Source organism: Falco cherrug, chromosome 4, assembly GCF_023634085.1.
Source record: "Falco cherrug isolate bFalChe1 chromosome 4, bFalChe1.pri, whole genome shotgun sequence".
Lineage (NCBI taxonomy): Eukaryota > Metazoa > Chordata > Aves > Falconiformes > Falconidae > Falco > Falco cherrug.
Window position 1 is genome coordinate 66462353 of NC_073700.1, and position 15793 is coordinate 66478145.

General features: G+C 37.4%; 1 protein-coding gene across 3 annotated transcripts in view; it reads left to right on the forward strand.

The window, feature by feature from the left end:
* Positions 1–15793, forward strand: part of ITGB1 (integrin subunit beta 1) — a 45216-nt gene that overhangs the window by 12511 nt on the left and 16912 nt on the right. For 2 of the 3 annotated variants that reach the window (XM_055707717.1, XM_055707718.1), the window contains exons 2-9: positions 6717–6786; positions 7025–7110; positions 8640–8862; positions 10921–11091; positions 11404–11642; positions 13004–13159; positions 14113–14208; positions 15114–15203. In XM_055707717.1, the coding sequence (XP_055563692.1) occupies positions 6717–6786; positions 7025–7110; positions 8640–8862; positions 10921–11091; positions 11404–11642; positions 13004–13159; positions 14113–14208; positions 15114–15203 (1131 nt within the window). Of the gene's footprint in view, positions 1–4095; positions 4114–6716; positions 6787–7024; positions 7111–8639; positions 8863–10920; positions 11092–11403; positions 11643–13003; positions 13160–14112; positions 14209–15113; positions 15204–15793 lie in introns of those variants that run through there. The other variant, XM_027809780.2, reaches the window with a different exon arrangement.

The following is a 15793-nucleotide window of genomic DNA, read 5'->3' on the forward strand; positions in this document are numbered from 1 at the left end:
ACAGGTTAGGGCATTTGGGAGAAAGAAATAAAGCTCATACTCTGAATCATGGTCTCAATACTTTTTACTTCTATCAATTAGCAATATGCTGTAAAAACTATATATATGTTACAGGGAACAGGTTGTTGAACCCCACTTAGATCTTTCTTCTACCTCCCACCATCTGAGTGTTTCAGTAGATAAGGATTAAAACTCTTACCAGCTCGTTCTCTGTCTCTGTGCCTTGCATTCTTCGTTGCATAGCACATCTTGGTTTAATTAGAGTGGTAGAGAGTGCTCTTACCAGTATATCATATAGGATGATAGAACGTTCCCAGGAAACGTGAATTCAAACCCTTTGGGGCTGAGGAGGGACTGGAGCCCAGTTACCTGACTTCCTGGGTATGCCTCAGTGCTGTAAAGTATCTGGGAACCATTACCACCTTCTGTCATGCAAACTGTATCACAGCTGGATCTACCACATTTTACCTTTCTCAAGGTGGAGAGATGTCAAATATCAGAAAACTTGATCATCTGCAGTTGTTCTGAAATTGGTACCTCTATTTTTTCTGATTGTAGAGGAAGTCTATGAGTTCTATCAAGAAAAATCTCCTTCCCTGCAGCCAGGCATCTAACTTGGGCAGATTTGTTTCTACTCAGTAATTCAAATGAAGAGCAAAAAATACATTTCAGAAAAATACCTAATTGCTTTTTGTTCCATTGTTTAGAACTGTCAGTAAGTTGAGGGCTCCTGTGACATCCAGGTACAAAGGAATAATATGGTCAAACTGCGAGTGCTTGTGCGTTTAGGTGTTCTGTCTGGAAGCAGCTGTGTCCTATATAAACTAACAAACACCCCATACTCTGGGAAAACAAGCCAATACCATGAGCAGCTTCCCAAATATGTTCTTGTGAGCTGTGGCCTCAGCCTGCTGGTACTTGGACATGAACATTTTCATGTATTCAGCTGAAGAGGCGATATGATTCAGGTGCCCATGCTGGATTTCCGGTAGTGGCTTCATACCCACAAGTTGATTTTAGAACCTAATGCTTACTGATTTTTTTTCCTATTGAATCCAGTCCTTTTTGGTGAATTTTACATGACTTGATCTCTTGAGGAATCTTTTAGAGCTGTAAGTATGAATAAACTATGGGTAGTAACACAGTATAACTGAGAGTCTTAACAAACCAGTTGAGTCACTGTGTATGTTTGTCTGCCTTACTAAGCGTAGGAGGGGAGCAGGTAGTTTCCATGCAGAATCTGCAGAATTGTGATATATTTCCCCGTGGTTCTAGCATGCAGAAATGTGTATTCTCATCTTTTTTGGACTTTCAGCCCTGCAGGGGGATCTTCTGAAATAACTAGTGACATACACTAATTGTGATAGATGGTGTCAGATAACAATCCTGCAGGAGCTGGTATCCCTAACTTGAGCAGAAAGCTGGTTTCCTGTATATTTTAACTCTAATTATAATTAAAATTTATGTCCTAACGGGTTTATTATATATTATTTTAACATACGATGCCCCACTAAAACAGAGCTGTTATGGAAGTGCTTATCGTGAGTTTTTGGTGACTATGCTTGTTTTATTCCACTAACTTACAGGTAATAACTGACAGAGAGAAATGAAGTCCAATGTGAAATACTGCTGATTCTTTCATTCTGTAGTGTCCCAGTAAGCTGAAGTGGTTATGCCTTAAAGCTTTTTCAGGACGCAATTTGACTAAGAGTCTTGATGTGATTAATTTTTTGTGTAAAAGCTGTTTCAGTGCTAAAGAATTTCTTATTTTGCACATTAATCTGGGTTAATGTCCCATTCTTTCCATATTGCTGCAAGCAGTTCAAAATCCACTCCATTAATGTCTGCAAAGTTGCTGGGAGAGAAAGAACATCGTGGTCTTGATGAATCATGCTGTTGGTAGGCTTGCAGGTAGATGGGCTGTTGAAGGCAGGCTTACTTCAAACATTTCCATTTGGATTGGGGTGCTGCAAAGTCAGAAGACCAGAAATGTGAATGGGATTAATTTTACCAGTCTGTAAAAGACACACTGGAAAGTGTGGCCCCCAGCTAAAGCCAGTAAACCATCTGGAGTGAGAGAAGAAGGAACTTTTTTAGCAGGGTAGCCATCAAGTCCTGTAATGGGTGTCTCCAGAGGCTATTTAATTCTGCTTATTTTAGAAACATGTCTATTCGTGCTCTTTTTTTAACCAGAACTTTGATGGCTGGAGGTGGAGGCTGACTTGTGACCAGTGTGGTCCAGCCACAGACTGTATTCTTTGCTTTTTTTCACCCAGTTCTCTTTTTTTCTCCATCCCCATCTCACTACCTCTGCCATGCCAGGACAAGCACGTTTGTACCCAAGATGGCCTAAACTAGCCACTTTCTTTGTTGGATTAGTGTTTCAGCCACCAGATCTTTTCCTTGCTCCAGCACTCCTCAGTGGCTGCACTAATGCTAGCACTGGTCAGAAAGGAAAGTAGTATGAATAATCGGCCAGGAGGCTGATTAACAAGGGTGAATAATCAGCGAGGAGGGGGGACAGCTCTCTCGAGTGACTTTACCATCCTTACGCTAGATGAAAGTGGCTGTAAACATGATCTCTGGTCTAGGAGGGATCAATTCCATACAGCGTTTCTGAATCAAGCTTTAAACCCATGGAAACACAGCTGATGAAAAGGTGTCAGTCTGCAGGAAGCACAAACATTAGTCCAAAAGTACGAGTTGCTTAGTCATTTCTGGGTTTGTAAGGGTAATTAGAGTGGTGTATCGAGATGTGAATAAGTAGGCTGTCTGGTTATTGCTTCAGAAAGGTGACTTCTGCACGATAACTTGACTCTTACTGTATATTCATTTCCCCTGTGGTCTGAAGCACTGTTAAGTATTTCAGTAGAAAGCTTTGCAGCAAGGCATGCTTCAGTACGCAGTAGGGGCAGATGCCGTTGTAGTGTTTTCCTTTGCTTGGCATTGCCTTGGTGGATGCTGGAGTACAGGGTCAGATGAGGAGCTGCTTGTCTGAGTGGAATAATACTGCAGTGGCCTAACGGCTTGTTGTTAACGTTCTTACTGTCAGTATAAATGGCAGCCTGCATCAGGTGGGGTGAAACACTGAGCTAGGCGATGAGAGGAGATCAGCACAGCCTTCAATATGTCATTTCAAAGGAATTAATTTTTCTGTAATTTACGCTTTTTTCTTGATCCCATTTGCCCAGTTAATTTTCTGCAGAGGTGCTGTTGCTGTTGGAATAAATAAATTTAAAAAGTTTTAAAAAGCTTTAGTGCTGTGGAATTGTAAGCTTAATTTCTAAATATCTTGATGATTAGCAGACTACAAAGGTGCCAAATACTTGATATGCAAATTCAAAGTTAGTCTCATTATGGAGAAATAATCCTTCCTTTTTCCTATTGTCACTTAATGAGTGTCTCATTTCAAATTAGAAGCTCCAGAGGTTTCCATCAAAGCTGGTTTTATGAAGAAAAAATTCTCTTCAAGCATTACAGTTTGTAGAGACAGCAAAAAAACTTGGAAAATGACGAGTCCAAACGTTCAAGCTTATGTCTATGTTTGTCTTCCTAAAATATGTAACAAAAATAGAGCACAGCTCACAAATGTGCAGAAATAATTTCAAAATAAGTTTTTCAACAGCATACCATTTTCAGCCTTTTAAGAAGGATCCAACTGATGATACAGTTAAAGAGATTTCAGTTCTTGGCAAGCTTACCTTTTGTAAGCTTTGAACCGGTTTAGTTTGGGGTTTTTTTGGAGGGCAGAAGGATCACTTTTAGGAGGATTATTTCGGGGATATTTTTCAAGGTTTTAATTAAAATGGGGAGAACAAGTATAATAGGAAGTACGTAAATGCTGCACCAAAAATGTCATTTATTTCTTGTAACAATGGCTTCTTTTCTGTTCCCGTCATCTGTGGTTGAACACTGACACAGGGTTTAGTTCCAGCTCTACCAATGATTTCCTAAAGCTTCCTTTGACTGTTCAGTGTAGTTAAGCATTATTTGTTTTGGTGTATTCCCTTAACAGAAAAATCTCTAACAGGGCAATCCACAGTACTGCCCAGTGACTGCAGGAGAACGTGTTTGACACTGTTGTGACCAGGCTGTTGCAGTGGCTAGGAGGAGGTATGGAGGCTGAGGATGTACATTGCTTTGCTTGCATTAAAGAATAACCAGAATTTAATGGAAATTAGCAAATCTGTACTGGAGATTTTCCGAAACTCAGCAGATGGAAACGCTATGAAGCAGTGGAGGTAAAGGAAGCGAGCTAGTGTGTGTCGGAAGGCAGGCAGCTTGCTCCGGGAGAGCCATTGCTGCAGCCATATATGGAAGAGGACGTTTTCCTTGTTAACTTTACGGGGAGTCTGTGCCCAGAACGACATCCATCATGCGGATGCGTTTCCACAGGAACATTTCTCTTCCAAGTGATCTTAATCATAGTTTTAGCACTGTGTCACATCTTTGCTGACTTATTTATATGGTCTGCATGGGCTTGCTCTGCATCCGCTGCTAGTCTGCCCTAAAAAGGTGAACTGTTTATAATTTTCTCGTTTTGGCTAACAGAAAAGACAGTACTAAACCGATGCCAGCAGCTTAAGTTTTTTCTTACTGAAAAGCCCACCCCGTTCTGGGCTGTACCCAAAGCAAAACTGCTTTTCAAGTAACAAAATATCCTTTCACTTGAGGGAAGTAAGGTTTGCTAAAGATAGAACATACATACCATAAAACGGAGAAGAAAGAACCTAGAAGCTGAGAACGTAGTAAGGCTTTCCCTTCCAGACTCCTTGTCCGATAGGTGTGCTCCTACACAGCTATGCTACACAGTGTAACAGCTCGCTCTCGCTAACCTTGATTCAGTTCATTCATTTGTCTTCCACCTACTCACATCTGTTGGGTTGTGGTTCCCCTCTGATCAGGGTTCATGGCTGCACAGGTTTGATTTAGATGATTGTTTAGAGAGGGGACTTAATAAAAGAGTGTTCATGAGAGAGAGGTTTTTTGCAAATGAAGGACTGATCACCTCTGCAGCAGTGGGCAAGAGGGGAAAACTGGAGTTAGATGTGTGCAATAAGTAATGCTCATTGTAATATATATTACAATAAAATATCAAAATAAAAGAAGTTAAGGTATAATTTACAGTCCAATTTTTCTTCGGCTTTTTTATCAGTGATTTCTTATGTGTCTATGCGTAACATCTAGCAAAATAATTCCACAGCAAATTATCTTAATTCTCCTATGTCTAAACTCTTCCTGGTCCTCTGGCTACAGCATCTGGTGAAGAGTGGGCCAAAATAATTTATTAGAAAAATATGAACCATCTAATACCATCTAATGTTGTTGAATACAGTTTGTTAGCAAGTGGTTGGCTTCTGTTTGAAATGTTCTCCACCAGATTTTAGAGCAGCTATCCCTCCTCCGTTAGGTCTGCCTGGATGTGCAAAGTAACAGTTATGAATGACCCTAAATCAGCGTGAGAAAACCAAAGCTCAGCTGTGGTGCTAGTTTAAGTGTAGCTCACTTTGCTGCTAATTTATGTTATGTCTTCTAGAATAGTACTTCTTTTGGAAAATGACATGCTCATTTTAAAAGACTCTGCCAAATTTGCTTTTCTTTGGCTACATTCAAGATATTTTTTAGAACAAAAAAGTATTAAGAATATTGATGTTTCCAGGATGACTGGAAAGGCTTTAATTAGCAATAACATTTTAGGATGACCAAGGAAATTGGCAGCCATGGTCCAAGCCCTCAGAATTCTTATAATGAATAAAAGAGAAATGGAATTTAAAATAGTACCAAAATTTCAAGGATGTGACAACTGACCCTGACGTGACTACCTGCTATTAAATAGAAGAAAATTTATTTTAAAATGGTCTATTTGAAACATTTTTAGAATGTAATCCTAGCTCTGGAGTACTAAATGAAGTCTTGCCACTATTTAAGGAAAATGACAAGACAGTAACCCTAAATTGTGGTTCATCACCATTCAAATCTTGTCTCAAATCAAAGCATATAGATTATATACTTTGTATGTATGTATTTTTTTTTTTTGCCAGGCCTTCATTAAGCTTTATAGAACTGATCAAAGGGTAGAGTGTCTTTTCTTTCTTAAGGATGGTACCCATTAATTCTCTGTTATCTAAAGAAGAAAAGGAGCTGAGTTTATATCAAGGATGCTTTATATTGTATATTGTGAGAGGAAATTTCTAGTTAGGAGTATAAGCTGACAAGTTGGGCTGTAAAATGCCCTTTGGAGATAGCAAAGAAAATATTTTGGAAAAGGCCTTGATGTTTATCTTAAAACAGAGACTTGAACAGAGAAGCTCCATTTCAGACTTGTATTTCTGTGGTATTGTTATTTAGAAGTCTCCCTCTAAGCTTCAGAGTGTAACTTTTTTTAAAAAAAAATAAATAAGGTGTTAAAAGATTGGTTTGGGTTCTTCCCCCTCAGACTGAGCAATGTTTGCCTGGTTTACCTAGCATAAAAGTATTTCAAAACAATTTAAAGCTACTCTGATGTCTTCTAAATACAGTATAGCCTGCAAACACGGTTGTCCTAGAGCAAAACTGTCCAGCTGATACAAATAAGATCATTTGTTTGCTTCTCCTCTAGTTACTTGTCTCCTTTGAAGCACAGTTACATGTCTGCAGTTTCATGTAACCTTTTTTTTGTTGTTCACTTACTTGTTGTGATAAATCATACAATTTGGGCTTCTGGTTTTGTTTTTCAGACTAATTTAAAATTGCTCACGTGGGCTGGTATCCTCTGTTGCTTGATATGGAATGGATTTGCTCAGCAAGGTAAGTCACTTGATTTCATTGCAGTAGTTTAATGTTGCTTTAGAACAACTATATACGTTTAGCAGTTTTTTATGTTGATAAATATATCATTGTTAGAGGAGTGCAATGTGTCAATCCTATCTCATGTTAATAACCTGTTTGTAGTTACAACTCAGTTTACAAAGCCAGAATGAAATAAATTAAAACTCTTTTGTGGTTAGCACCTTTTTATAAATTGACTGATAGTGTTCTTTGCTAGGTGGAAGTGACTGCATAAAAGCTAACGCAAAATCATGTGGTGAATGTATACAAGCAGGACCAAACTGTGGTTGGTGTAAAAAAAACGTAAGTATTGCAGAATTCCTTTTATGGTTTGTTTTTTTTCCCCTTGGCTTCAAATTCTAGTAAAAATACTTTAAATGTATAGACATTTTTGTTTTCATTAATAATAGTTTCATGTCGCTCTTCAATTTGATATACTTACTTGTACTTAAAAATTTAGATACTACAACTTTTTCTCATGTCCCGATTTGAGTATAATTGCTGTTTACAATGTGTTTACTTCTCCTTTCCTAAATCTTAAGTGTATACAGACCCTACAAGCTATCTCATAGTTAATTTAAAATCATTCCAGCATGGAATCTGTGTATGCTTAATTACATTCTTCCAGTGACATCAGAGTAGGAGGTAGTTTTAGGCAGACATAGGTGGAGTAGGGGAAGAGATTGAAGGTTTTCTTTTATAAAAGAAAGATGTTAAGATTTTAGTTTTCTGTTATTGGTAGACTTGGGGGTTAGGAGATTGGTGTGGGTGGGTGGGTGGTTTGTTACAGGATGAAAGAGAGTGCTTTCTTATGTAATTAAAAATTGAATTAAGTAAATACAAAATGTAAGATAATCTTAAATTGTATGACTTAATCACTACATGCCAAAGTCTCGTCTTCAGGTTAGAAACAGAAGAAAATGTGTTCTACAGCTCTTCTTTGGTTTGTTATTGAAAACTGGGAAATTTTCCTGTTTCTCACTAGAAGATGATAATGTATATTTATTTCCATATAGTACCTATTTGATGTCCCCCAAACCAGCTTATAAACTTTAAACATTTAATTAAACTGATTAACTTTAAAATTTGGCCTTGAGCTGTCAGATTCATTGTAGGTCCTAGTCATCAAGAACTGACAAACTTTAAGATATTTTTATGTATATGCATATTTTTTGGGGGGGGTAAAACAGAATTGCCAAATTTCTCAATTAGAAGCCTTTTTGTTTATATTTGAGGTTTGAGGTAATGGTAACTTATTGTTCAGAACAAAGCTACATGTTTTTTCTTATGGATCTTACTTTTGGATTTAATTTCCTCAGAAGGAAAGGGTTGTCATCTGTCTTTCCCCTGCTCTGTCAGCATATTGCTATTATTTTGTTGTGGAGTACCAAGGTACACTTACATAATCTTTAATTAAAGCCTTTTAAAGTTGAAAGAGAAGGTAAGTTGCCAAGTAGGCGGTACAAATAGGTTCATATTATTAAGACTACATTGAGATGAGAGCTTTTTCCACCTGCTGTCACTTTCAGAGTAGCTGGTTTAAAAGGATGTCCTCCTTCTGTCAGAAGTGACATTGTTGGTTTTTTTTGTTGTAGTTTCATCTTGCGTCCATCTTATACACGGATAAGTATAAGTAGATGCAGACTCCTGGACTAAATAGTAGTCACTGACGTATTTAGTATAATGTAATGCATTTCAGGACTGTGTATTTTGTTACTGAACTTAAAAAAAAAAAAATAATATGGAGTCATCGTAATAAGTGTTATCATGGGTAGAGTATAACAAATTGCATATAGGTGTAAACTTGATACTCTTTTGCCTGTGTTTTCTAGGACTTTTTGCAAGAAGGAGAACCAACATCTGCCCGATGTGATGACTTGGCAGCACTAAAGAGTAAAGGCTGTCCTGCAGAAGATATAGAAAATCCCAGAGGTGACAAACTGTTGCTTGAAGATAGAGAAGTAACGAACCGTAAAATAGGTGCTGCAGAGAAGCTGAAACCAGAGGCCATTACACAGATCCAGCCACAAAAATTACTACTGAAACTGAGAGTTGGTAAGGACAGTTTCGTTCTAGTCTTGCGACAATTTTTCTGTCACCGCGTCACCTGCATTTTTTGTTTTCAATGTGTAACCATTTTGTTACAGAAACTACTGTTGTTCAAGTAACTAGGTAATCATAAGAGAGCTATTCAGGTCAGCCCCAAGTGTTTAGACACTCCAAGTACTGTCTCATTTTATAAAAAGGTTAGATATTACCACTTGTTTCCAATAGAACTTAGGAGAAAATAGATACAGCATGGATTGATACATATATCAGAAAGGTAAAATTATTGTTTTCAGTATTTTGTAGTTGATTTTGTACAGTGCGGCTTCTTAGAATGGAAATAGAGGAGTGAGCAAAAAGGAGAAGTTATGAGAGCATTTCCTTTTCCTGGAAGTACTGCTGTTGCCTCAAGTCTGCATGCCTGAAGTGAACTAAATGGTTTTGTTGTTATGCAGCAAGATTTTTGGATTGCTACGTAAAATACTTTACAGAGGTTAAAGGTGTGGATACAAGGCTGCACGAATGAGAACAAAGTAGTTGTGCACCATTTCCAGCCCTTAAAGAGAACTTTGTTTCTTTCAAATGGGGGCGGGGGGCTGGGGAAACAGGGCTAGTAGCTCACACAGTACTTGAGCATAACGAAGACTGTCCTTTGGAGTTCCTAAGCACTGCAGACACATTCAACAGCTACCTTGTATTTACCTGGAGTAAGAGCCTGTATGTGGCATCAGCTGCTTGGTGATTGCTGTAATAAATGCAAGATGATCTGCAGAAACTTAGCATGATGGGAGGAAAGGAAAGGAATTTTGCAGTTTTGGTATTACATCTATTTATTTCTAATGTTACCCTCTTAGCTTCAAACCAAATTATTGTTGCTTTGTTGACACAGAAGTTTCTCCATCAGGATATATGAGGGACCTAGGCAATCAGAACCTAATCACCCAAAAGATTATTACTCTGTTTATAAGCACTTACCTTGGTCATAAGTTCTCTGAGGGAATGTGTGCTTGCAGAGAGGGGTGCTTGCTTTCTGTGCAGGCATTTTTAAACAGTAGCTAAGGAAAATCTAAAGCTTTTAGGATTTGGTGGTTGGGGTTTTTTTGTCTTTGAGGGTTTTTTGGGCCCTTTTTTTTAATGAAGACTGCTGCACAGCTGTGTGTCATACACTATTCACTTTGCCTAGCTAAAGGTTTCCCCAGTTTTCTGATTTTGCTCACATATAAGCAGGTGTTTGCTGATTATTAAGCAGACTTAAGCAGCAGCAGTATCACCCTGTAACTTCAGTGACTGAGGAGGATGGGGGAAGAAACTTCTAATTCTATTCCTCCTTTCATATATAATACGGAAAAGAATACTTTCCCATTTTCAGGAAGTCGTGGCAGTGGTGTATTTGTTTTGCACTCTCAATATCAAAGTAAGACTATAAATGCTTCTGCTGGCAAAACTAAGGATCTGGTCTTACACTTGCAGCAAATAATAACGTGCCATTATCTTACTGCCATTTCTGTGCTCTCGGCCTGTATTTCATGCAAAGTAACTTGAAACGTTCCATCCAGAACCAACTTTTTCTTTTATAAGCCTATTTAAACAATGTGGTAGGGTTTTGGTTTGTTGGTTGGAGGTTTTTTTGGTTGGGTTTTGGGGGGTTTTTTTGGTTGATTTTTTTTTTTTTGCTAGAACTGAAACCTGAGAATTTTGGAGTCTGCTGGGATGCAAATAGATATTGAAAATTTGTGCTATTAGATCTTATAGGAACCTTGTTAAAATTATTGCACGTGTGAAGATGAGAAATTGGAGCAACTATGAGAGGCTTGATTTTAGGCAGGCGAGTATTTGGGGAGAAAAATACCTTGAAATACGAGGTTGGATATTTGAAAGAAATACTTGAAATTTTTTTCATCGTGATTTGATGTTAAGCATTTCAAGTAACAGGAGAAAAAACATCACACTCCTCTAGTTCAAAACCTCCATCAGTATTTCAGAGCTTTTCTTTAAAAAGGCATTTTTCTTGTCAGCGCAGTTGTACATTTTTAACATTTTGTATTTGTTGTTTAATATCTGAAACAGGGGAACCCCAAAACTTTTCATTAAAATTTAAGAGAGCTGAAGACTACCCCATTGACCTTTATTATCTTATGGACCTCTCCTATTCTATGAAAGATGATTTAGAGAATGTGAAAAATCTTGGAACAGCTCTGATGGTAGAAATGGAAAAAATAACTTCAGACTTTCGAATTGGTAAGAAAGATTTGCCTATTCTTAAAAAAGCTAAAACAAAATAAACTTTCCTTCCTGATGTTTTTCACATAACTATGTATGAAGAGTAATTTTTTTGTAAATTAGCACTATTATGGCTGGTACTCTAATACATGGAACCTGTTGAGGAACATAAGAGTAGTAACTGGTGTTGGTGGAGAAACCGGAACATTAATAAGTATGGGAGCTATTTCTGACATCAGTTCAGCTATAATGTATTTGCATTCTGTTGTGTCATAATACAAATGAGACTTCCATTCTCCAGCTTACAGAGTTTTTATTGTTCTTTTTTAGGCTTTGGCTCTTTTGTGGAGAAAACTGTGATGCCATATATAAGTACAACACCAGCCAAACTCAGAAATCCTTGTACAGGTGACCAGAACTGTACAAGTCCATTTAGCTATAAAAATGTGCTCAGCCTTACCAGTGAAGGCAATAAATTTAATGAACTTGTAGGTAAACAGCACATTTCTGGAAATTTAGATTCTCCTGAAGGTGGATTTGATGCAATAATGCAGGTTGCAGTTTGTGGGGTAAGTGTATACTAGTTTTCTTTATTGCTCTATTAGATTAAATTGTTTGAATACAGCCTTAGTGTTTTATGTTGGCTGACATTTGAACATGTTGTCTCATGATAACAAGACAAGATAGGCTATGCAGACTGCATGGATACATGCATTTGTCTACTTTTATAGAGACCTCTAGTGAGTGAATGAAACCAGGAAGTGTTAGTGGCAATGGGAGGTCATGTTCACAGCAGAGAGGTGCCTCCAAAGGCAAAGTGTGTAAAGCCTGCTTTAGAAGAGTCAATTTCTGCTCAAAAGTGTATGAAATCCTGAGTAAGCAAGTACTCTCAACTTATTTTAAAGCTTTTTGTGCTCCTTGTGGTTATTTTTCCGGAATAGTGTGGTGAATTGTAACTTCTACTAGCTTCTCACACAGTAGTTCGAAACCTGATTTTTGTTTATTTTTGAAGACCTGATCTAGATCACTGCATTCTTCTTTGGTGTTTCCATAGTCTGGCAGACCATTCTATGCACCTGTAAACCATGGACTCCCCAAAAAGTGATATCCAAGTTTATTGCTTTATTACTGTATTATTTTTGCTGTTGATCAATGGAGTCAGGACTTTCTGAAACAATCTGGAGTCGTATTGCAAAATTGCAGTGTTAATCACAAGCTTTCTAGCATTTATTTGTTGTTTATTTTTGGTGCTATTTATGTGTCATTTTTATATGGCCTTCTCTCCTTGAATTAACTAGGGCTTTAGCTTGACGGAAGAATTTTTTTTAAAAATAATAAAAGTAGGAAGGGGCAGGTTACAGAATTAGGCTCTGCAGTTGTGGGGCAGGATGGTCACATGACAGTGAAAAAAGGCAGTCCTCTAGCAAGCAGTATGTTGGGTGCAAATCTGGGGTAGATTGGCAAAGCCTGATGATTCTTCGGAGCCTAATGCCGGGCAAGCTGTAATTATCCAATTCAAGAGTGCAGCAGCACTCTACATACTAACGTTGTCCTCCGTGCTCTGGCTGTGTGGTAGTCACATAGAAATGGATTTGGCATTAAAGAGCTGGATTGATGTGCCCAATTGCTAAAATCCTGTTGCTCTTCATATACTCCAGTGAGAACTGGAGAGACCAAAGTATGTGTCAAAAAGAATTCTTCTTGCCTTTATTGAAAAACCTGCAGCAGATGTTTTGGAGCAGACAGTTAATTAAATGCAAGTGCTTTTAAGGTTTGAGTAAATCACATGATTTCAGGGTTACACTTTTGCAGTATGGCTTCTCCTAAGTCTGTCTACTTTTTCTTGTGTTTCTCTCTCTCAAGTGTTGGTCCCCAATGCTATAAATGAAATCAGTAAAAAATACCAAAATGCCTTTGTTTGTTTCCCAAGGAACAAATTGGCTGGAGAAATGTTACAAGACTACTAGTGTTTTCCACGGATGCTGGATTTCACTTTGCAGGAGATGGTAAACTTGGTGGAATTGTTTTACCAAATGATGGGAAATGTCATCTGGAAAATAATATGTACACAATGAGCCACTATTATGTAAGTCTTCACATCATCTTCTAGAGAAACTAATGTTTTGTGATGCTTAAGCTCAAAAAAGCTCATTAGGTCATCTGGTATAGTTTCAGACCTCTGCATTTTGTGAACTTCCCCCACTTACCTTTGTATTACATCAAGTGATTTTAGCTTCACTAAAGCAAATGTGCAAGAATTAATCCAGTCTTAACTGAAAAATTTCAAGAAATGGCAACTTTCGCACTATGATTTCTGGTTTGTGATTTTAACCTTTGTAATAATTAATAATACTGCATGTCCATTGGCAGACTGGTGGTTCATTTCACTAGTCTTTGTGTTCAGAAGTAGTTTACTACTGTAAAATAAAGAGCTGCTTGGCCAGGTTTTTTTAAGACTGCTTGAAATCATATGGTTCAAAGTTTATGGTAGAAGTATGCTTAAAAACACTGCCTTCATGGTTTATTGATAGGTAGATCAGAGAAAAGGCGAGAAGAAAAGCATTAACTGGATGGGGTAGACTCAAACTTTGCAAAGTTCGCATATTCATCTATTCCTAAAGTTAAATGAATATTGTTCAATAACAACCTAAAATTAATTCAGTTTTATTTCACCTTTTCTTTATGAAACAGTGCAAAAGCTAGTGGTTTGCACTGAAACAAATAATATGGAAAACTACCAAAGGTAATTTTCTGAGAACATTGAGATTAAGGATTTAACCTGGAGACTTTAAATGGCAAGGAATATGGTAATGTTAATGTGAAAAAACCACCTGCCTTCATGGGGCATATATGGAATCTGTTCAAGGCATGTTTGTCTTCAGAGGTTGTTTTGCTTTAGAACTGTGACATAAGCTGGCTAGTTAGAAGTCTTACATACGTTTCTAAAGGTGGTTTGTATTTATGATGTCAAAGTCTTTCTGATCGTTTTCTAGCAATGTGTTACAAATTTGGATTGCATTTTTTGCTTAATTTTTACAGGATTATCCCTCTATTGCTCATCTGGTACAGAAGCTTAGTGAGAACAATATTCAGACAATCTTTGCAGTTACTGAAGAGTTTCAGGCAGTTTATAAGGTAAAGATATATGACGTGTTTCTGGTCTCTGTACTTTTTTCCATCAAGCACTAAGACTGACTCAGGTTTGCTCTGGAATCATTAAAATTGCTTGATTTGAAATTAAAATAGCTATGGAAGTGATCACAGAAGTAATATTTTGCTACTCGTGTTTTTATTATTATTCTTTTTTTGCTTGTTCAGATTGATACAGAGTTTGTGTGTAATTCCCAAGGAGAAGGTGCCCCTCCTCCTTGCCTCTCTTTATACTTCATAGGCAGGGAGTAGAGAACATATTTGCAGTGCTGATTTTCTTGAACATTTTAACAGTAAAGTAGATGAGGCTGGGTGTGGACACTGAATCAAGAGACACACATACGAAAGAACATATTTTGTCCTTCGTGGTCTATTTATATTCCTGATGTTTAAAATCAACTAAACTACTGGATGTGATTGTGAAATAGGAAATAACTGTGTAAAGGGCATGGATATTTTTCCTTCTTTTAACATAACAAGGTGGAGGTTTAGGGGTTTTTTTAAACTTTTTAAAAAATTTGAAACAATATTGAAATTGTAAGTTTTTCCTTTTTCATTGGAAATCATATTTTATCTGTCTATCTTGAACCTGCTAGAAGCCTGGTTCTTAAAGATCTTGAAGATATGTTGTATGTGGTTAACTTGTACAAGAGAAACTAAATTTAACATGAAAATGCAAAGGAGAAGAAGAGGCTGTATATTTGTGTTGTGCTGCATATAACCTCAAAAATCGTGAGGGTCAATGCTATAGCCTTCTTTTTTGAAGTACTTTATCTTAACTGGTTAATCCACTAAAGCATTATATCACCATACAGATATTTATAGTACAAATTATACTTTGTTTGTTAGTAAAACTGTAATTTTCCTTCTACTTTTGTAAATACTGAAAGGAATTGAAAAATCTAATACCAAAATCAGCAGTGGGAACATTGTCTTCAAACTCCAGCAATGTGATTCAGCTGATCATTGATGCATACAACGTAAGTTCAGATTTTATTTGGATTGTATCAGTTTTTCTTGCTTCTGAGTTACTATGAGTTTTTCAGGCAGGTACTCCAAGATGGATTTTAGTTTTTCCTACGAAATAGGAAGTTAATATAGTAAACTATAAATACACTGCCGTTGCAGTAAAACCACATTAGACGTTGAGACACTATGGCAATAGAAGGTTAGATGACGAGAAAGATACACTCTTAAAGCCACTTAAAACAACATTACAAAGAAGAAGTTATCATCAGTGTTTTCCCTTTTAAAAAATAAAATCCACAACAAAAAAACCACAAGTTTCTTCAGTGTCTTCAGTTCTTGCCTTTCTCCCATGTGGAAACAAAAAGGGCCATTTTACAGCCTCTTGACCCCAAAGACAATGTCAACATCAACCTCAGGGACCCCTGGGTTTGGCCCCAAAATATTTTCGTCATAGCTGTGTTTGTGTAAATGAGCCTGATTCCTCCTTTGGGGTACATTGGACAAACAAATGCCTCCAGCATCTGCGGAGACCTGCCCTGACCAGGGTTCAGCCTTGAGGAAGGGGTCACCATAGTGTGACTATGGGCAGCCCTGGGCTGGT